This window comes from Hyla sarda, chromosome 3 (assembly GCF_029499605.1).
Source record: "Hyla sarda isolate aHylSar1 chromosome 3, aHylSar1.hap1, whole genome shotgun sequence".
NCBI classification, from domain to species: domain Eukaryota; kingdom Metazoa; phylum Chordata; class Amphibia; order Anura; family Hylidae; genus Hyla; species Hyla sarda.
The window spans coordinates 294,361,091-294,385,043 of record NC_079191.1 but is presented as its reverse complement, the minus strand read 5'-3'; the positions used below and the strand labels follow the sequence as shown (position 1 = coordinate 294,385,043).

Below are 23,953 nucleotides of genomic sequence, written 5' to 3'. Positions count from 1 at the left end.
GGCGGGTGCTGCTGGGCAGATAGCAACTGCTGCATCATGGCGGATAGCTGGTTAAACTGCTGTGTTTGCTGGGCCAACTGCTGTGACTGAAGCGCCATGATAGAAGCAAGATCCGCATTGTCAGGCAAAGGAACCCCAGTGGGATCCATGGCCGGATCTTACTGTAACGGAGCTGGATGTGGATCCTCTACCTGTGTGGCTGATGACTCGGACCGTATCGGGGAGCGGAGTCTAACGCCTCAAGGCAGGATGGGCTTCCCGTGGCAGGCGACACCCAGGTCGCTACCCCCGACAATGCTCGACCACACAGGTAACTGGGCAAGGTGAGGTACCGAAGGAGGAGGCTGTAGCGTAGTCAACCTGGCAAAAGGTCAAGGCAGGCGGCAAAGGCTCGTAGTCAAAAAACGTAGCAGGAAGGTCTGGATACACGGGTATGGCAAAACAGGCAATAGGGAACGCTTTCTCTCAGGCAACAGGCACTGAAGATCCAGCAGGGGGGGGTGTGGGAGGTGCAACAACTTATAATGTGCTGTCAGGTGATTTTACTAATTATGGGCATACTGGCCCTTTAAATTTCAAAGCTCTGGCGCGTGCGCACCCTGAGGAACGGGGACACGCATGCCAGAGCTGAGAGAGTGAGAGTGCTGCAGGAGCGGGACAAGGTGAGTGACGGGCCGGGATCCGCATGTGAGCACAGTGTGTAACCAAAACTGAACAGAAGTATTCATTAAGGCAGTCACCTTCCTTCCATTGTTTTTTAATTTAGACATTCCTTGTTTTAATTTCCTTTTTTCATTTATATACAGTGGGGATCAAAAGTTTGGGCACTCCAGGTAAAAAAAATTATTAATGTGCATAAAGAAGCCAAGGTAAGATGGAAAAATCTCCAAAAGGCATCAAATTACAGATTACACATTCTTATAATGTGGGGAGAAATGGTGGAAAAAAGCCGGTACAGTGGAGGCGCTCTTCAAGTGGTGAAATTACTGAGAAACTCAGGCGGTGCAGGATAACGATTTTTATTGAAAGTATTGGGACAACGCGTTTCGGCATCTGCTGATGCCTTCCTCAGGTCCACTTAACAATTCCCAAACTCCATTGATGTTCAATGTGAGAGAGCTGAAAGATGATCCTGTGTGACGTCTGCACCGCTGCTGGTATGTCAGCAGCAGCGGTGCAGACGTCAGACAGGATCATCGTTATCCTGCACCGCCTGAGTTTCTCAGTAATTTCACCACTTGAGCAGCGCCTCCACTGTACCAGCTTTTTTCCACCATTTCTCCCCACATTGCATATCGGTTCCTCACTTAAGAGCTCGATGCCGGTGGGAGAGCAGCAGCTCATCCAACATTAGGGCTGCACAGGTCCCAGTGCGGCCCATCCAAGGTCGGTATATCACTGTTGGTGTGGTGGAGGGTGCACATCAGTGAATACATTTCTCTCAGGGAGCGCCCCCTGCACCTTTTTCTCCCCTCTCGTCTCCTAGCTACATTCTTATAATATGTCAACAAAAGTTACATTTTATTTCCATCATTTACAATTTCAAAATAACAGAAAACTAAAAAATGGTGTCTGCAAAAGTTTGGGCACCCTGCTGAATTTATAGCATGCACTGCCCCCTTTGCAAAGCTGAGACCTGCCAGTGTCATGGATTGTTCCCAATCATCATCTGGGAAGACCAAGTGATATCAATATCAAAGGTTTTAAATGCCCAGACTGATCTGACTTTGCCCCACAATCAGCACTAGAGATGAGCGAACTTACAGTAAATTCGATTCGTCACGAACTTCTCGGCATGGCAGTTGATGACTTTTCCTGCATAAATTAGTTCAGCTTTCAGGTGCTCCGGTGGGCTGGAAAAGGTGGATACAGTCCTAGGAAAGAGTCTCCTAGGACTGTGTCCACCTTTTCCAGCCCACGGGAGCACCTGAAAGCTGAACTAATTTATGCAGGAAAAGTCATCAACTGCCGAGCCGAGCAGTTCGTGACGAATCGAATTTACTGTAAGTTCGCTCATCTCTAATCAGCACCATGGGTTCTTCTAAGCAGTTGTCTAGAAATCTGAAACTGAAAATAGTTGACGCTCACAAAGCTGGAGAAGATAACAACACGTTTTCAGATGTCAATATCCTCTCTTCGGAATGTAATTAAGAAATGGCAGTCATCAGGAACAGTGGAAGTTAAAGCAAGATCTGGAAGACCAAGAAAAATATCAGACAGAACAGCTCGCAGGATTGTGATAAAAACTATTCAAAACCCACGTTTGAGTGCACAATCCCTCGAGAAAGATCTGGCAGACACTGGAGTTGTGGTACACTATTCCACTATAAAGAGATACTTGTACAAATATGGTCTTCATGGAAGAGTCATCAGAAGAAAACCTCTTCTACGTCCTATGTCTTCTACAAAAATCAGCGTTTGAACTTTGCAAATTAACATGTAGACAAGCCTGATGCATTTGGAAACACGTTCTGTGCACCGATGAGGTTAAAATTGAACTTTTTGGCCGGAATGAGCAAAGGTACGTTTGGAGAAGAAGGGGAACAGAATTTAATGAAAAGAACCTCTGTCCAACTGTTAAGCATGGGGGTGGATCAATCATGCTTTGGGGTTGTATTGCAGCCAGTTGCACAGGTAACATCTCACGAGTAGAAGGAAAAATGAATTCAATAACATTTTCAGCAAATTTTGGATGCTAACTTGATGCCATCTGTAAAAAAGCTGAAGTTAAAGGGGTACTCCACCCCTAGACATCTTATCCCCTATCCAAAGGATAGGAGATAAGACATCTGATCGCGGGGGTCCCGCCGCTGGGGACTCCCGCAATATAGCACACGGCACCCACCTGTTTCTGCTCCGGAAGCGCTGGAGGGTCTGGGTCCCGACCATAGACTTTCTCCCATAGACTTGCATTGAGGGGATGGGGCGTGACGTCACACGGGGGCGGAGTCGTGACATTACGGACTTCCGTTCCGGTGGTCCGGACCCAGACCCTCCAGCTCTTCCCGAGCAGAAACAGGTGAGTGCCACATGCCCCAGCGGCGGGACCCCGGCGATCAGACTTTAAAAAGAGGATGGCTTCTACCAATGGATAATGATCCTAAACACTGCGAAATCCACGGGGCGTTACATCAAGAGGCGTAAACTGAAGGTTTTGCCATGGCCTTCACAATCTCCTGACCTCAACATAATTGAAAATCTATGGATAGACCTTTCAAGAGCAGTGCGTGACAGACAGCCCAGAGATCTCAAAGAACTGGAAGACTTTTGTAAGGAAGAATGGGCAAAGATACCTCAAACAAGAATTGAAAGAATCTTGGCTTGCTACAAAAAGTGTTTACAAGCTGTGATACTTGCCAAAGGGGGCAGTAAAAGATATAAACTCTGCAGGGTGCCCAAACTTTTGCAGATGCCATTTTTTTTTTTTTCTGTTATTTTGAAAGTGTAAATGATGGAAATAAAATCTTACTTTTGTTGACATATTATAAGAATGTGTTATCTGTAATTTGTTGCCTTTTGGAGATTTTTCCATTTTTCCTTGGCTACTTTATGCACAGTAATACAAATTTTTACCTGGGGTGCCCAAACTTTTGATCCCCACTGTATCTGAAGAATGTCTTATCCCCTTTTTTCACAGACAGAGCTAGTTTTTCTTCTGCCTGTGCTTTAGAAGTTCTTATAACTTGCTTGGCCTCTTTCTGCCTAGTCTTGTAGATTTCCCTATCTTCATTGCTCTGGGTTGTTTTATAATTACTAAATGCTAGCTTTGTTTTTTTATGATTTTGGCCACTTCTGCTGTGTACCACAGTGGTCTCTTCCTTTTTCTGCTTTTACTGACAAGTCTAATGCAATTTTCTGTTGCCTTCAATAATGCGTCTTTAAGTAGTCCCATTTCTCCTGGACTCCATGTAATCCGTTCCAGTCTGATAGGGACTCATTGTATGACTAATCTCTTTTTTGGAAAGTCTGTTTTTCTAAAATCTAAATCTTTTGTTTTTGTGTGGTGTGACTCCTTCACTGTTCTTATATTAAATCACACTGACTGGTGATCACTAGATCCCAAACTTTCGCCTATAATATCATAATATCATATACCAAATCCAAAATGGCCTCCCTCCAGGTTGGCTCCTCAGCCACTTGTTGTAGAGATAATCCCAATAGGGAATTTAGAATATCTGTTCTCCTGGCAGAACTACCGTATTTATCGGCGTATAACACGCACTTTTTAGGCTAAAATTTTTATCCTAAAGTCTATGTGCGTGTTATACGCCGATACACCGCCAGGAAAGGCAGGGGGAGAGGCCATCGCTGCCCGCTTCTCTCCCCCTGCCTTTCCTGCGGTCTAGAGCCCTGCTGCCGGCCCTTCTCACCCCCTGGCTATCGGCGCCGCTTCCCGTTCTGTCCCCCTGACTATCGGTGCCGGCGCCCCACTGCCGGCGCCGATAGCCAGGGGGAGAGAAGCGGCGCCGACAGCCAGGGGGAGAGAAGGGGCAGCGGCATTACCCAGGTAATTATGCCACCGGGGATGGGGGGAGGCAACTGGGCAGCGGCGCTGGCAATGGGTGCCGCTGCCCCTTCTCTCCCCCTGGCTGTCGGCGCCGCTTCTCTCCCCCTGGCTATCGGCGCCGGCAATGGGGCGCCGGCACCGATAGTCAGGGGGACAGAACGGGCAGCGGCGCCGATAACCAGGGGGTGAGAAGGGCTGGCAGCAGGGCTCTAGACCCCAGGAAAGGCAGGGGGAGAGAAGCGGGCAGCGATGGCCTCTCTCCCCCTGCCTTTCCTGGAGGTGTATCGGGGTATACACGCGCACACACCCACCCTCATTTTACCATGGATATTTGGGTAAAAAACTTTTTTTACCCAAATATCCTTGGTAAAATGAGGGTGCGTGTTATAGGCCGGTGCGTGGTATACCCCGATAAATACGGTAGCTATTTTGGTTTTCCAGTTTATACAGTGATCCCTCAACTTACAATGGCCTCAACATACAATAGTTTCAACATACAATGGTATTTTCTGTACCATTGTAACTTGAAACCAGACTCAACATACAATGTACAGACAGTCCAGATCTGCGAAACGTGTCACAACTGGAGGAACCGACAAATCAGAATGGGCATTTTACTGGTAAATCACCTGTATTACTGAAGTGCATGCACTGACTGGCTGTCTGGTACCGCCCCCTACAGTACAGGCAGGAATTACAAGTTCTGTACTACTCCTTACCTGTGCCAGGGTTAGCTTCTCCTTTGGACACCAAGTAAGGGCGGCTCCATTTGGGACACTGTGTGTACTGTATAGGTCCTCTACATAAACCATTGTTTCCCAACCAGGCTGTCTCCAGCTGTTGCAAAACTACAACTCCCAGCATGCCTGAACAGCCAACGGCTGTCCGGGCATGCTGGGAGTTGTAGTTTTGCAATAGCTGGAGGCACCCTGGTTGGGAAACACTGACATAGACAGTGATTTACAGCTCCCAGCAGATCTTTCTTACTTTTATATGGAAGGATTTGCTTTATCTATATTAGTTATCTACTTATTTTTCTTTAATCCTCACTTTTTCCTATTTTTGGATGACATTTTGGGGCTTCAGAACCAATTACCAGGTTTCCATAGAGTTCTGGTCTCAACATACAATGGTTTCAACATACAATGGTCGTCCTGGAGCCAATTAATGTTGTATCTTGAGGGACCACTGTAGTCGGAAGATTGAAGTCTCCCATAATGATATATTCTCCTTTCATTGTCATTTTAGCTATTTCTTCAACTAGTAGATCATCTAATTCTTTAACTTGGCCAGGTGGTCTATATATCACACCTACACGAGTTACTGCATGATTACCAAAATGCAATGTAACCCAAACTGACTATGTTGGCCTCACTAACTTGGATTAAGTTAGATTTTATGCCATCTTTCACATATATGACCACTCCTCCTTTATTGCCTTCTTTGTCTCTTCTGTATATAGAGTACCCTGGTATGGATATGTCCCAGTCATTACTTTCATTAAACCATGTCTCCGTCAGGCTGGAACCCTACTGAGTTATTTTTTTGCAAAAACGCCATTAAAAAGGCCAATTTTCCCACACAGCGTTTTTTCCGTGAAAAAACGCAGCGTCCAGATGTTAGCTGCAAGTCAATAGTAAACTGCAAAATGCCAGTTTCACATGGAGTTTTTCAGTTTGGCGTTTTTTTTAATCCTTTTGTTGTTTTTCAGCAATTTCGTGATCAGAGGCTGGATTTTCAAATCGCCCGACAAAACCTAGTTTGGCATTTTTTTTGCCCTGAAATCGGGGCGTTTTCCTCCCATTGAAGTCTATGGGAGAGCAAAAACGCCAAAAAAAACGCCATGTTGGTATAACATTTTGCAGGCGGTTTTTATTCTTTTTTGGACTTTAGCGATCCAAAAAAATTATGGAGATACCTTTTTTCATTAAAATTCCGTAGGGTACCATAAAAAAATAATAATAAAAAAGATACAGTAGTGATGGAAAAAATTGTATCTAACGAAATTTATCTTTTTTATTATGAAATGTTTATTAATTTAACAGGGATCAATTTATGTGAGTGGGTAAAGCACTAAAAATGTATCCGACAATAATAAAAATTTATTGTGTGTGTTTTTCACATTTTTTAGGTAGTACTACTACTCCCAGCATGAAACACACTGTTACATGATGGGAGTAGTAGTACCTGTACAAATCGCCCTTTGTGATCGTCCTGTATAATGTATAGATGCGGCGGCCGCTCTTCTATGGTCCCTGCACTGACGTATATATACACCTATTCATATTTCCCGCAGAGAGCTGTGATTGGCCAGATGGTTCCAGCCTATCACAGCTCTAGGAATATGTGTATATATACAGCAGTGCAGGGGACCATAGAAGAGCGGCCGCTGCATCCATACATTATACAGGAGGATCACAGCGGGTGTCAGGAGTGATACCCGCTGTGATCTTTCCTTAACTACAAGTACTAATGCTCCCAACATGGAGTACACTCTGCCCCATGCTGGGAGTTGTAGTACCTGCATTAATAGACAGATCGCAGCGAGTGTAATTTCTGCCACATGATGCGATCTGTCTATGAATGCAGGTACTACAACTCCCAGTATGGGGCCAGATCACAGCGGATGTCACTTCTCCTGACACCCGCTGCGATCCTCCTGATGTGAATTTCGGGATCTGCTGTCCTCAGGGCTACAGAGCCGGGAGAACAGCTGATGCTGAGCCGTGGGCATACATCGTATACCTACTGCCCAGCAAGAACTTACAGTGAGCCTGCAATGTGAATACAGAATGAGTATACACATTGCTGGCTCACTTAACCCCTCGCTGAGCTATGCGCAAGCCCCGCAAGGAAAGAGCTAACTTACACTGCTGGACAGTGTAGGTTAACTCTTTGGGCGGTATACACTATATACAGCTATCTATAGATACCTGTATATAGTGTATACAGAAGACGAAGTCCGCTTACTTCCCTCGAGTCCCGGGCAGGTCAGTGTAGCTCTGCCCCCTTGTGATGACGTCATTAGGGGTGGAGCTACAGAAGGGAACCAGGCTAGTAAATCTGAAGCTCTGTTCACATTGTCCGTTTTGTATAATTTAAACAGACCCTTCTGGCAGTGTCTACCCAGACAGGGAGACTCCAGCTGTTGCTAAACTACAACTCTCACCATGCCCAGACGTTGCATCATGGGTGCTCTCCCCAGCGGACAGCGCCAAAAATGTCATAACTAAATTTTTTGTGTTTGTTTTCTTCTCGTTTCAGAGCCGTGTATGCAGAGGATTACGGGGATTAATTTTTTTTTTCTTTTAATAAAATTGTTAACGAGGGCTGTGGGGGAGTGTTTTTTAAAATAAAATAATTTTTCCAATGTGTTGTGTTTTTTTTAATTGAATTTTCAGGCTTAGTAGTGGAATTATTACCCCGGTACCCACCACCACAGGGTCGCCGGGAAGAGCCGGTACCAACAGGCCCGGAGGGTCAAAAATGGTGCTCCTGGGCCTAGGCGGTAACAGGCTGGCATTATTTAGGCTGGGGAGGGCCAGTAACAATGGTCCTCACCCACCCTGGTAACGTCAGGCTGTTGCTGTTTGGTTGGTATTGTGCTGAGAATGAAAATACGGGGAACCCTATACGTTTTTTCTTTTTATTTAAATACATTTAAGAAAACGCATAGTGTTCCCCGTTTTTTTTTTATATATAAATAAATAAATTTAAAAAAACGCATAGGGTTCCCCGTATTTTCATTCTCAGCACAATACCAACCACATAGCAACAGCCTGACGTTACCAGGGTGGGCGAGGACCATTGTTACTGGCCCTCCCCAGCCTAAATAACGCCAACCTGTTACCGCCTAGGCCCAGGAGCGCCATTTTTTTACGCTCCGGACCTGTTGGTACCCTGTGGCGGTGGGTACCGGGGTAATAATTGGGGGTTAGCGCTGAGCCCTGGCTTAGTAATGAATTCCGTCAAAAAGACCTGCTTCCACTACTAAGCTTGAAAATTCAATAAAAAAAAAAACACAACACAGTGGAAAAATTATTTTATTTTAAAAAACACTCCCCCACAGCCCTCGTTAACCATTTTATTAAAAGGAAAAAAAAATGTATCCGCCGTAATCCTCTGCATACACGGATCTGAAACGAGAAGAAAAAAAACACAAAAAATTTGTTATGACATTTTTGGCGCTGTCCGCTGGGGAGAGCACCCATGATGCAATGTCTACCCAAACAGGGAGCCACCAATTGGTGACAAACTACAACTCCCAGCCTTTGGCTGTCTGGGAATGCTGGGAGTTGTAGTTTAGCAACAGCTGGAGTCTCACTGTCTGGGTAGACACTGCCAGAAGGGTCTGTTCACATTATACAAAACGGACAATGTGAACAGAGCTTCAGATTTACTAGCCTGGTTCCCTTCTGTAGCTCCGCCCCCTAATGATGTCATCACAAGGGGGCGGAGCTACACTGACCTGCCCGGGACTCGAGGGAAGTAAGCGGACTTCGTCTTCTGTATACACTATATACAGCTATCTATAGATAGCTGTATATACTGTATACTGCCCAAACTGCTCTAGGAGCAGGGAGGGAGTCCTGTCAGCATAATGACAGGATTCTCGGCGCCTGTATAGTATATATATGGGTACACTATGCCCCCCTGTATACTATACTGCCGGGGAGGTGAGTATTGATGCTATACATCACTCCTCATCTCCTTGCACTCAGTGGACCGGGCGCTCATAATCCGACCCACAGAGTGAGAAAACTGCCACAGGGGACAAAACGGGCTATTTCCACACACCAGGAAAAACGCCAGAAAAACTGCCAACATGCAAGGAAAATTCGTGGCAGTTTTCCTGGCATTTTTGCTGTTGGGGAAAAAATCTCAGTTGAGTCTTAGCCTCACAGCCACTAAATCTACATTCTCAGATGCCATTATTGACCCAAGTTCATTGAGTTTATTACCTAAACTGCAGTCATTTGTAGACAGGACTCTGAGCTTGTCATTTCTTAAAGGGGTATTCCAGGGAAAAAAAAACTTTTTTATATATCAACTGGCTCAAGAAAGTTAAACAAATTTGTAAATTACTACTATTAAAAAATCTTAATCCTTTCAGTACTTATGAGCTTCTGAAGTTAAGGTTGTTCTTTTCTGTCTAAATCCTCTCTGATGACACCTGTCTTGGGAAACGCCCAGTTTAGAAGCAAATCCCCATAGCAAACCTCTTCTAAACTGGGCGTTTCCCGAGACAGGTGTCATCAGAGAGGATTTAGACAGAAAAGAACAATCTTAACTTCAGAAGCTCATAAGTACTGAAAGGATTAAGATTTTTTAATAGAAGTAGTTTACAAATCTGTTTAACTTTCTGGAGCCAGTTGATATATATAAAAAAGTTTTTTCCTGGAATACCCCTTTAACCTCAGTGCTACATAAATGCAAACCATCTTTTTTGTACAGTTCCTTTCTATTCCAAGTAGAGTTATCATGAGACACAAAGCCAAATCCTTGCTCTTGACACCATTTACTAAGCCATAAATTGAACTCCTTAATGCGCTGCTGCCTATCATTCTGAACGTTATGCACAGACAAAACTTCAGAAACAGTGGATGCAAAATCCTGTACATCATTACCAAATGTGATAAGATTCCTTCACCTCTGAAACTTCATTGCAAGCCAGGTCATTTGTCCCTAGATAGACAAGAACAGCCACGTCCCTTTCCTGCTTTGCTTGCTTAAAGGGGTATTCCAGGCAAAAACTTTTTTTTATATATCAACTGGCTCCGGAAAGTTTAACAGATTTGTAAATTACTTCTATTAAAAAATCTTAATCCTTCCAATAGTTATTAGCTTCTGAAAGTTGAGTTGCTGTTTTCTGTCTAACTGCTTTCTGATGACTCACGTCCCAGGAGCTAAGCAGCTCCTATGGGGATATTTTCCCATCCTGCACAGCTCCCGGGACATGACATCATCATTGAGCAGTTAGACAGAAAACTTCAGAAGCTAATAACTATTGGAAGGATTAAGATTTTTTAATAGAAGTAATTTACAAATCTGTTTAACTTTCCGGAGCCAGTTGATATATATAAAAAAGTTTTTGCCTGGAATACCCCTTAAACAATATTAAGAATATGTCTTATTTATTCTAGCAGTAGCACCCGGGAGACATCTCACAAAACCATTTTCCTTAAGCGCCACACTTCTTATGATTGAATCACCCAGCAACAGCTGCTTCCTTTAAGACTTTACTTTATCTTTTTTGTCCTTGGCTGCAGTCTTGTACATTAGACATAGGAGTCGATAGCTCCTCACCTTCTGTGCTTGAGCCAATATCCATGTTGCCCTTGAGAGTGCTGCAAATGAATTATGGAGAACCATAGACTGTGGGACATGTCTTCTATCCACAACTCTAACTCTTCCAAAACCTACAGTAAACCATCTGCCATTTCTAGGGGTCCTCTGTGACAGTGGCATTGCAGCAGTCCTAGTCTAAGTTTGTTTAACAGATAATTTAACCCCTTAACGACGCAGGACGTATATTTATCATATCGCGTCGGTCCCGGCGCTCATCAACGGCCGGGACCGCGGCTAATACCACACATCGCCGATCGTGGCGATGTGCGGTATTAACCCTTTAGAAGCGGCGGTCAAAGCTGACCGCCGCTTCTAAAGTGAAATTGAAAGTGACCCGGCTGCTCAGTCGGGCTGTTCGGGACCGCCGCGTTGAAATCGCGGCGTCCCGAACAGCTGACCGGACACCGGGAGGGCCCTTACCTGTCTCCTCGGTGTCCGATCGCCGAATGACTGCTCCGTGCCTGTCACTTTTGGTCACTTTTTATACCATTAAAAAATGAATAAAAAGTGATCAAAAAGTCCGATCAAAACAAAAATCATACCGATAAAAACTTCAGATCACGGCGCAAAAAATGAGTCCTCATACCGCCCTGTACGTGGAAAAATAAAAAAGTTATAGGGGTCAGAAGATGACATTTTTAAAAGTATAAATTTTCCTGCATGTAGTTATGATTTTTTCCAGAAGTGCGACAAAATCAAACCTATTTAAGTAGGGTATCATTTTAACCGTATGGACCTACAGAATAATGATAAGGTGTCATTTTTACCGTAATATGCACTGCGTAGAAACGGAAGCCCCCAAAAGTTACAAAATGGCATGTTTTTTTTCGATTTTGTCGCACAATGATTTTTTTTTTCCGTTTCGCCGTGCATTTTAGGATAAAATGACTAATGTCACTGCAAAGTAGAATTGGCGATGCAAAAAAATAAGCCATAATATGGATTTTTAGGTGGAAAATTGAAAGGGTTATGATTTTTAAAAGGTAAGGAGGAAAAAACGAAAGTGCAAAAACTGAAAAACCCTGAGTCCTTAACCTCTTCAGGACATAGGGCGTATGGATACGCCCTGCATCCCGAGTCCTTAAGGACCAAGGGCGTATCCATACGCCCGTGGGAATTCCGGCCCCCACCGCTAGCCGGTTGGGGACCGGAGCCGGATGCCTGCTGAAATCGTTCAGCAGGCATCCCGGCATATCGCCCAGGGGGGTCATTATGCCCCCCCATGTCGGCGATCGCCGCAGATCGCTGGACAATTCAGTCCAGCGATCTGCGGCGATTCCGGGTCAATCGGGTCTCCAGTGACCCGGTGACCCGGAATTACTGGCTGTTCAGGGCCGTCTCTGACGGCCCCGAACAGCCAGAGCCTGCAGAGGTGAGGTGGCACTGGTGCCACCTCACGATCGCCCTGATTCGTCGGCCGGATTACCGGCCGACCAATCAGGGCGCCTGCTGCGGGTGTCACTCCCGCCCCCGCTCCGCCCCTCTTCCGGAGGACGTGAGCGGGTGCGGGACGTTCACCCCGGGTGCTGGGGACCCCGATCCCCGACGTCAATGTTGGGATCGGGGCCCCAGGAGCAGCGGCGGCGGCGGTGACGACGAGGGACTGACTCTCCGGCGTGGATCGTTGGAGGTGAGTGACAGCCTCCTGCTGTTGCTTAGCAACAGCTCCCAGCATGCAAAAAGGGCATGCTGGGAGCTGTAGTTATGCAACAGCAGGAGGCAGACCACCACAACTCCCAGCATTCCCTTATGGCCATGCTGGGACTTATGGTTTTGCAACAGCTGGAGGCACATTTTTTCTATGGAAAAGTGTACCTTCAGCTGTTATATAACTACAACTCCCAGCTTGCACAAACAGCTAAAGTGCATGCTGGGAGTTGTAGTGGTGCATCTGCTGGTTGCATAACTACAACTCCCAGCATGCCCGTTGGCTGTCGGTGACTGCTGAGAGTTGTAGTTTTGCAACAGCTGAAGGCACACTGGTTGTGAAACTCAGAGTTTTTTTTTACCTAACTCAGTGTTTCACGACCGGTGTGCCTCCAGCTGTTGCAAACTGCAACTCTCAGAAGTCACCGTACACCATGCACCGTACATGCTGGGAGTTGTAGTATTGCAACAGCTGGAGGCACACTGGTTGTGAAACACTGAGTTAGGTCACAAACTCAGTGATACATAACCAGTGTGCCTACAGTTGTTGCAAAACTACAACTCTCAGCAGTCACCGACAGCCAACGGGCATGCTGGGAGTTGTAGTTATGCAACAGCTGGATGTCCCCCCCTCCCCCCCCCCCCCCCCCAATGTGAACGTACAGGGTACACTCACATGGGCGGAGGCTTACAGTAAGTATCTGGCTGCAAGTTTGAGCTGCCGCAAACTTTCTGCTGCAGCTCAAACTGCCAGCGAGAAACTACTTTGAACCCCCGCCCGTGCGACTGTACCCTAAAAACACTACACTAACACAAAAAATAAAATAAAAAGTAAAAAACACTACATATACACATACCCCTACACAGCCCCCCTCCACTCCCCAATAAAAATGAAAAACGTCTGGTATGCCACGGTTTCCAGAACGGAGCCTCCCATTGTTGCAAAACAACTCCCAGTATTGTCGGACAGCCGTTGACTGTCCAGGCATGCTGGGAGTTTTGCAACAGCTGGAGGCACCCTGTTTGGGAATCACTGGCGTAGAATTCCCCTATGTCCACCCCTATGCAATCCCTAATTTAGGCCTCAAATGTGCATGGCGCTCTCACTTTGGAGCCCTGTCGTATTTCAAGGCAACAGTTTAGGGCCACATATGGGGTATCGCCGTACTCGGGAGAAATTGGGCTTCAAATTTTGGGGGGTATTTTCTGCTTTTACCCTTTGTAAAAATGTTAAATTTTTGGGAAAACAAGCATTTTAGGTAAAAAAAAATTTTTTTTTTTTACATATGCAAAAGTCGTGAAACACCTGTGGGGTATAAAGGTTCACTTAACCCCTTGTTACGTTCCCCGAGGGGTCTAGTTTCCAAAATTATATGCCATGTGTTTTTTTTTTTTGCTGTCCTGGCACCATAGGGGCTTCCTAAATGCGACATACCCCCAGAGCAAAATTTGCTTTCAAAAAGCCAAATGTGACTCCTTCTCTTCTGAGACCTGTAGTGCACCAGCAGAGCACTTTTCACCCCCATATGGGGTGTTTTCTGAATCGGGAGAAATTGGGCTTCAAATTTTTAGGGGTATTTTCTGCTATTACCCTTTTTAAAAATTAAAAATTTTGGGGAAAACAAGCATTTTAGGTAAAAAAAAATTATTTTTTTTTACATTTGCAAAAGTCGTGAAACACCTGTGGGGTATTAAGGTTCACTTTATCCCATGTTACATTCCCCGAGGGGTCTAGTTTCCAAAATGGTATGCCATGTGGGTTTTTTTTTGCTTTTCTGGCACCATAAGGGCTTCCTAAAGGTGACATGCCCCCCAAAAACCATTTCAGAAAAACGTACTCTCCAAAATCCCCTTGTCGCTCCTTCCCTTCTGAGCCCTCTACTGCGCCCGCCGAACACTTTACATAGACATATGAGGTATGTGCTTACTTGAGAGAAATTGGGCTACAAATACAAGTAAAAATTTTGTCCTTTTACCCCTTGTAAAAATTCAAAAATTGGGTCTACAAGAACATGTAAGTGTAAAAAATGAAGATTGTGAATTTTCTCCTTCACTTTGCTGCTATTCGTGTGAAACACCTAAAGGGTTAAAACACTTACTGAATGTCATTTTGAATACTTTGGGGGGTGTAGTTTTTATAATGGGGTCATTTATGGGGTATTTCTAATATGAAGACCCTTCAAATCCACTTCAAACCTGAACTGGTCCCTGAAAAATACAGAGTTTGAAAATTTTGTGAAAAATCGGAAAATTGCTGCTGACCGTTGAAGCCCTCTGGTGTCTTCCAAAAGTAAAAACTCATCAATTTTATGATGCAAACATAAAGTACACATATTGTATATGTGAACCAAAAAAAATGTATTCGTAATATCCATTTTCCTTACAAGCAGAGAGCTTCAAAGTTAGAAAAATTCAAAATTTTCAAATTTTTCATCAAATTTACGGATTTTTCACCAAGAAAGGATGCAAGTATCGACAAAATCTCGGAATCAGAATGATAACTAAAAGCATCCCAGAGTTATTAATGTTTAAAGTGACAGTGGTCAGATGTGCAAAAAACGCTCCGGTCCTTAAGGCCAAAATGGGCTCCGTCCTGAAGGGGTTAAGGGGTTAAACATCTCAGATTTCAAAAATGCAATTTCCTGCAGTAAGGAGAACTGTCTACAGATCTGACAGAATCCAAACCTCCAAAGAGTGGAACATGAAATAAATGCACAACAATTCAAAGCAGCACTTTGGATATACAGCTAATGAGTCAGTGCCTATCTATACACACACTCTCTCACAAGCTCCTCCCCCATCAACAAATGTAACACCTTGCTGAGCTAGGCTCATTAGCAAACACACAATAGCAAACACATGTACAAATTCCTTACCTGTTCTCAAGCAGCGATCAGCAAAAACACATGTTGTAGTTGAAAACTCCACAGGGTTCAATTAGCAGAAGAATTCAAATGCAGTTCTGCTTTTTAACTAAGTCTGGTACTAGAAAGGAAAGATCTACTCCCTCTCTTTTTCTAAAATAGCTAACATTAATCTATGGACACAATTAAAGGGGTACTCCGGTGAAAACTTTTTTCTTTTAACCCCTTAAGGACCGGGGGGTTTTCCGTTTTTGCATTTTCGTTTTTTGCTCCTTGCTTTTAAAAAATCATAACTCTTTCAATTTTGCACCTAAAAATCCATATGATGGCTTATTTTTTGCTCCACCAATTCTACTTTGTAATGACATCAGTCATTTTGCCCAAAAATCTACGGTGAAACGGTAAAAAAAATCATTGTGCGACAAAATTGAAAAAAAACGCAGTTTTGTAACTTTTGGGGGCTTCCGTTTGTACGTAGTAAATTTTTTGGTAAAAATGACACCTTATCTTTATTCTCTAGGTCCATACGATTAAAATGATACCCTACTTATATAGGTTTGATTTTGTCGTACTTCTGAAAAAAATCATAACTACATGCAGGAAAATTAATACGTTTAAAATTGTCATCTTCTGACCCCTATGAGATTTGCGCTGTGATCTGAAGTTTTTAACGGTACCATTTTTGCATTAATAGGACTTATTGATCGCTTTTTATTCATTTTTAAATGATATAAAAAGTGACCAAAAATGCACTATTTTGGACTTTGGAATCTTTTTGCGCGCACGCCATTGACCGAGCGGTTTAATTAATGATATATTTTTATAATTCGGACATTTCCGCACGCGGTGATACCATATATGTTTATTTTTATTTACACTGTGTTTTTTTTTTTATGGGAAAAGGGGGGTAATTCAAACTTTTAATAGGGGAGGGGTTAAATGATATTCATTCACTTTTTTTTTTCACTTTTTTTTGCAGTGTTATAGGTCCCATAGGGACCTATAACACTGCACACACTGATCTTCATCATTGATCACTGGTTTATCATAGGAAACCAGTGATCGACGATTCTGCCGCATGACTGCTCATGCCTGGATCTCAGGCACTGAGCAGTCATTTGGCGATCAGACAGCGAGGAGGCAGGTAGGGGCCCTCCCGCTGTCCTGTAAGCTGTTCGGGATGCCGCGATTTCGCCGCGGCTATCCCGAACAGCCCACTGAGTTAACCGGCAGCTTTCACTTTCGGTTTTAGCTGCGCGGCTCAGCTCTGAGCGCGCGGCTAAAGGGTTAATAGCGCGCGGCGCCGCGATCGGCGCTGTGCGCTATTAGCGGCGGGTCCCGGCTTCACTATGACGCCGGGCCCGCCGTGATATGACGCGGGGTTACCGTGTAACCCTGCATTATATCACGGGAGAAGGACCAAGGACGTACCAGTACGTCCTTGGTCCTTAAGGGGTTAAATCAACTGGCTCTGGAAAGTTAAACAGATTTTTACATTACTTCTATTAAAAATCTTAATCCTTCCTGTACTTATTAGCTGCTGAATACTACAGAGAAAATTCTTTTCTTTTTGGAATGCTCTTTGATGACATCATGAGCACAGTGCTCTCTGCTGATGTTATTATAATAATAATGTATTTATTTATTGTTGTCCTTAGTGGGATTTGAACCCATGGCCCCAGCACTGCAAGGCAGCAGTGCTAACCACTAACCCAACATGCTGCCCTTAGCATACATTTGCTATGCACGGTTGCTAAAATGGACAGAGATGTCAGCAGAGAGCACTGTGCTCGTGATGTCATCAGTGTTCCAAAAAGAAAGGAATTTCCTCTGTAGCATTCAGCAGCTAATAAGTACTGGAAGGATTAAGATTTTTTAATAGAAGTATTTTTCAAATATGTTTCACTTTCTGGCACCAGTTGATTTAAAAGAAAAAAGGTTTCACCGGAGTACCCCTTTAACCCCTTAAGGACGCAGGACGTAAATGTACGTCCTGGTGAGGTGGTACTTAACGCACCAGGACGTACATTTACGTCCTATGCATAACCGCGGGCATCGGACAACCGGCAATGGCCGACGCCCGCGATCTCTAGACTATTCAAGTGTAAAAAAAAATGTAGAAAAATGTAAAAGTAAAAGTAAAAAAAAAGTGAAAAATCCCCTCCCCCAATAAAAAAGTAAAACGTCCGTTTTTTCCTATTTTACCCCCAAAAAGCGTAAAAAATTTTTTTTTATAGACATATTTGGTATCGCCGCGTGCGTAAATGTCCGAACTATTAAAATAAAATGTTAATGATCCCGTACGGTGAACGGCGTGAACGAAAAAAAAAAATTCCAAAATTCCTACTTTTGTAATACATTTTATTAAAAAAAAATTATAAAAAATTAATTTAAAGTTTTTCATATGCAAATGTGGTATAAAAAAAAAGTACAGATAATGGCGCAAAAAATGAGCCCCCATACCGCCGCTTATACGGAAAAATAAAAAAGTTAGAGGTCATCAAAATAAAGGGATTATAAACGTACTAATTTGGTTAAAAAGTTTGTGATTATTTTTTAAGCGCAACAATAATATAAAAGTACGTAATAATGGGTATCATTTTAATCGTATTGACCCTCAGAATAAAGAACACATGCCATTTTTACCATAAATTGTACGGCGTGAAAACGAAACCTTTCAAAATTAGCAAAATTGCGTTTTTCGTTTTAATTTCCCCACAAAAATAGTATTTTTTGGTTGCGCCATACATTTTATGATATAATGAGTGATGTCATTACAAAGGACAACTGGTCGCGCAAAAAACAAGCCCTCATACTAGTCTGTGGATGAAAATATAAAAGAGTTATGATTTTTAGAAGGCGAAGAGGAAAAAATGAAAACGTAAAAATTAAATTGTCTGAGTCCTTAAGGCCAAAATGGGCTGAGTCCTTAAGGGGTTAAATCATGACGTGATACATATACAATCAGTTGCAATGGGACGGATCACAGGGATATGTTATTGTCGGAGAGTTACCCTCTGGTATACTAGACACGCCTTCCTGCAGTGTCTACTTATGACATTATAACCAGCATCCTGCGCCAAACCCACTAATATCCTCTCTCACAAACTTCTGGAGTGATCATTAGTTAACTCCGAAATTCAATCCCCCAGGAGACCCAGTCCCTTCCCCCAGGATCCCGCTTATTCACTCACTTACACTTCATACACACTCGGGTAGCACATAGTTACTTATGACAGGTTTAGTTAATAGACTCTGCGCAAGAATGTTACCTGCCTTTTGCTGGCCATGAGACAGTCGACTAAGGTACAAAGATAGACCAAACGGGGAGACAATGGTTGGTACTGGCTAGGTCACAAGAAATTTGTCCTACCGTAAATCTTAGAGATGATTGGTCTTCCGTCTGCGACCTATCTCTTTGGTCCAACTCAATACCTTGTGTTGAAACTGCCTCTCGATACCATAACCCAGAGTCCCTGTTCGGGCACCAAAACTAATATGGATTTTATCAGTGACCTAGTAAATATCTGACCCCCATCCTAATTCATTAATCAGAATGCATTCACAAAAGTAAATCAAATGGACGCAGTGTCAGTTGTGAATACTTCTTTATCTTTATTTGGCAGTCATCCAGTTATATAGACAGTGCAATTAGCATAAGTTCCCGCCCTCACTAGGGAGGTGTGTATAGCCTTGCAATACCATATAAGGTATGATCTTTTCTTAGGCGCTGGCTAGAACAGGAAAAAAAAATTCTCGTGACGTAATAGATATACATATAGCTAAACTGTTCACAGCATGTTATACCTAATTTTGAATGCCCCCTTTTTTAGTACTGCAATTCTGTTACCGTGGTTCCTAGACGCTTTTTTTCTTCTCCGTTTGGAGCACTCATATGTCTCCCATTAAGTGATAGTATACTTAATTATACTTCCGGCTGGACGTGTGCTCCTCCCTGTTTTTGACATGTGCATCAAGTGTCATTTACCATAAGGTATTTATACATTTGGGTAATGTTGTATTTCTGCCATGATTAAGGGCTAGTTCTGAGCCCCAAACGTGTCGGCGTTCCACTTTTTATAAGTGACATGTTGCTGTTTGCTATTTTTTAACATGTATTATTAAATTTCACAGTTTTAGATATAGTTGTATATACTGTTAGGTTCGACCCCAAAGGTCGAGACGTCTTCTGTCGGCGGATTCCCAATAGTGCGTGGAAGGAAAGCCTGTATGGGGCTGCAGTCACCCAACGTTCCTTCCAATGCTACCTGCCATTCAAAATCACGACACAAACACAAGTGTCTCTGTAAGCTGAAGGCAGAACTGGTCTAGCCCTCTTTTCAAGTGTATTATATAGGCAATTTTCAATAAGACTTGCGCAGTAAACTCTACATTGTAAGAAGTCACAGGAAACTATAAATCTTTTGCAGAAGAAAGTTAGATACAAAATATACATTGCTTAAGCTCAAATATAATGAACCATTGTTTCAAGGACGCATCTGGGGTAGAAAAAGATAACAGTGTCTGCATCCTTAAAGATAAGATGCCCATTGTCTCTTTAATTGGTTCATAAGTTCAGGAGTTAGTTATATAGAAAAATAAACAAGAAGAATAGAATACAGTCACTTAGATCGAGAATAATCATGTCTTACACAAAGATGGGGTTCTCCTCTACCCAATTCCATCAATATACATTTTTTCTACATGGGAAACAGCCCTCTGCTGTCTTTAGTTTTGACCATTCCTGTGCCACATAATCCATCCTCGTTCAGACTGGTGGTGAGCTGACTTGCATTTTTTCTTTATTTCTTTTTATTAGATATGTACATATTAGCTGATTGTTTTTAGCAAGCAACATACGTTTTGCACAGCGAGGAATATATAGATATTTGTTTTTTGCCATCTCATTATGTAATTAAAATTCATAGCCAACAAAGAGTTTATTGGTCGTCCTGGAGCTATCTGCTTGCCCTGTTACTTTTTTTTTCACCATATAGGGGGATACAGGTCTAATTTTGGGGCTTTTAACTGCTTCGACTCACATAGAAAATGAATGAGCTGCTGCACATGTGCGTGATCGCTGCCTAAGTGTTGGACAAACAATTTCTGTGCTTGTTTTCAAGAATGCGGGCACGGTCGCACTGCACCTACATCTTTGGATAGAAAATAAGTTGTTTTGGTGGGACAACCTCTTTAAAAAGAGAATTTTAGAGACACATGCCATGGGATTTGCTAAGATTTTTTGGCTGTTTATGGCTGTTTACCTATTTCTTCCAGTTTACATGTTTTGTATGTTTTCAGCTGTCTCCAGTTATAAAAACCGAAAGAGCAAAAGTAGTTTTGCTGCCTATTGTTACAAAAAATCTTTATTTTTAAGGTTTATGGTCCTGATTTCTTAAAGCATTGCTTGACAAACCCAGGCACCAGGTTGCCATGGTGACTAAGAATTTTGTGGTGGCACTCAGGCTGCAAGGGGTTTGATGAGGGAACGTTAATAACTGAACTGACACACGGGGAGGGGGGTGGTGGTGAGGAAACATAACTGACACACATGGAGGAGATGAAGAGACAGTAGTTACTGTGACTCATGGGGGAAAAGAGGGGGCACAGGAGGAGATTAGGGGACACTAATGACTGACACAGGGAATTGAGGAGACATTAATGACTGAGACAGAGTTGATTATACACTAATGACTGATCATATGGCATCATGTTACATGATGTGCGGCATCCTGGCTCCTAACTTTTTTGTTGGCTCCTAGATTTTTAACAAATTTGTCAAGCCCTGTGTTAAAGGGGTCATCCAATCTTGTCACTTGGCTTTTCCTGTCCACCTCTGGCCTGTTTGCATTAGTGTAACTAAATTTGCATAACTCTCTTTGACTTTGTAACATGATGCTATATGGTCAGTCATTGGTGTCTCTTCATCTCTCCCTGTTCAATGGGAGTTGCGCAAACAGTGTAGCCCCATTGGCTACTGTTTACGTAACTCCCAGAGTTACTGAGTAGCCTGCGTGGCTATGCCGTTTGTGCAACTCTTAGTAAAGTCGCTTCTCTGCCTTTTAGCTTAGATCAAGTGTAGTACCTTTCCTGTTAGTTGGCGGTGTGGAAGACCACCAAGGCAGAATCGGCAACCACACAGAATGATCCAGGTGTACCAGGGTCAGCCATGTGCATCCTGAAGTGACCTGTGCCTTCTGGATCTGACCCTAAGGTTTGGGTAGAGTGAAGGCCGAGGTGCAAAAGTGCCCTGGGAGTGGTGACCCTGGGGTGCTGGAACTCACTTGGGATTGGCAACCCCACTTGACCGATGGCATGAAGCACACACTTTTTCTCTCACTCTTCTGAGCACTCACCTCAAGCGTTCCGGCCTTCTGGCTGTTGATCTGCAGAGAAATTTTATAGATCCAGGAGGTTTTACACTGCGCACTTTCACTTACCGTATTTATCGGCGTATTACACACATTTTTTTAAGCTAAAATTTTTAGCCTAAAGTCTATCTGCATGTTATATGCCGATAAGCCGCTGCAGTTCAATGATTTAAAACGGGCGCTTTAAATCAATGAACTGCAGCGGCTTTTGCAGGTGCAGAGACCTGCCGTCACTGCTGGCTTCTTTGCCCCAGCCTATCCGGGGGTCCAGAGACTGCCAGTCGCTGACCCATTGCCCCCCCCCCCCCCCCTTCTCCGGTTTTTCTAACCTCGCACAAGCCCCCAGGAAAGGCAGGGGGAGAGAGGCCGTCGCTGCCCGCTTCTCTCCCCCTGCCTTTCCAGGGGTCTAGAGCCCTGCTGCCGCCCCTTCTCTCCCCCTGGCTATCAGCGCATTCGTCATTGCATCTCGCAGCGCATAGCAACGACACAGGGGACGCCACACCGGAGGCCAGAAGCAGCGCGGACCCGACCCCGGCAACAGGTAATTATACAACCGGGGATGGGGGAGGCAACGGGGCAGCGGCGCTGGCAATGGGTGCCACTGCCCCATAGGTGCCACTGCGCCGTGGGTGCCACTGCGCCGATAGCCAGGGGGAGAGAAGCGGCAGCGGCGCCGATAGCAAGGGGGAGAGAAGCGGCGGCAGCAGGGCTCCAGACCCCAGGAAAGGCAGGGGGAGAGAAGCGGGCAGCCCTCTCTCCCCCTGCCTTTCCTGGGGGCTTCTGCGGGGTCAGAAACAGTATATCGGGGTATATACACGCACACACATGCACCCTCTTTTTACCAAGGATATTTGGGTAAAAAACTTTTTTTACCCAAATATCCTTGGTAAAATGAGGGTGCGTGTTATAGGCCGGTGCGTGGTATACCCCGATAAATATGGTATTTATTTTATATGTTTTTTGTCACTGTGCCCACGTTTGTGTTCTTTTTTGTGTCACAAGGATTTGGTAGGGTGTGGTAGCCCTTCTGGGTGTCCAGTCGTCTAGGGGAGGTGTGTGTGGGCATTAGGTTCCTCACCTCCCTGCCATACCCCATGGTATTTCTGCTTCGGCGTGAGTACCAAACCGGTTTTACTGGTTCCTTGGTGGCAACCTGGTTAACGCCTAGTTGCCAGCCGGGAACACTTTGCAGTCCCTGAGTAGCTTTGACAAAAGGGGACATTGTACCTGGAACCTCACAGGTGCCTTATGGCCCGGAGGCGAAGGGTTTTGTTTTGTTGGGAGGGCCTCTCTCCTTTCGGAGAAGGGCTTGTGATGGATCTCATCCTCATGTTCGGTTTTTTTTTGTGAACACATTTGCACTTTTTATTTGAGAGCACGTTCCTCGGTTCTTCAATAACTCCCAGTAAAGTCAATGAGAGTTATGCAAATTGCATAACTTCCCCGCTTCGGCTGTTTTCAGCTTTTTCGACCACCTCCAGCCACTGATAACATGCCAGAAGTGGCTGAAGAAAGCCAATTAACAAGATGGGACAACCTCTTCAAATTTCCTTGTGTTGCAGCCAATGAAATTTAATGACCCATTTAGTGTAAAATCTGAGAAAAAAATCTGAGATCTAGAATGTTAACTAAAACATTTAATGGTATAATTCTTTCTTTTCTAGTAATTAATGCAATGATCGATCCGGATGGCTCACTGGATGCACAGAATGCCTTGGGATTTGGTACTTTACACTCAAAGCTGAAGCAAAGTTCCCCATTACACTCTGTCATGTCAGCACTACCAGGCCATTGTCAAAGTGAAAGTAGAACCTCTCGACAAAACATTATACATGCTTCTTCGGACATGGATGGTGCTGAGGCTGATGCTCATTTTGGCATAACCCTAAATAGGTTCAATCCTGATGGCAAAGAAGATGCTACTTTACATGAATAGAATTTGCCTTGTGTTAAATCACACAAAATTGAAAATAAAGTGATGCAATTCTGGCTTCAGTTTTATGCATGTAGGTCTTGTACAGTTGTATGTTAAGCTGTTAAACATCATTTCTTCTTAGAAATGAGCTTCATTCCCATACTACTGTGCTAACAAAGATGCCATTACTCTTCAAAACAGTAGATCAAGCTGATAAATTCTGTCCATACTACATCAAAAGTACAGTTACAAGTATATTTCAAATATGTTGATTATTTTAAGGAAAAAGATACAGTGTGAT

The 23,953-nt window shown here is 43.8% G+C and overlaps 1 protein-coding gene across 1 annotated transcript in view; it reads left to right on the top strand.

Moving 5' to 3' along the window:
* The window catches only part of CEP170 (centrosomal protein 170), a 539,078-nt gene extending 515,352 nt beyond the window's left edge, over window positions 1-23,726 (top strand). Inside the window, exon 18 of the mRNA XM_056566907.1 lies at window positions 23,402-23,726. Coding sequence (XP_056422882.1) covers window positions 23,402-23,673 — 272 coding nt within the window. The 3' untranslated portion in view covers window positions 23,674-23,726. The remainder of the gene's footprint in view (window positions 1-23,401) is intronic.
* Window positions 23,727-23,953: the final 227 nt, after the last annotated feature.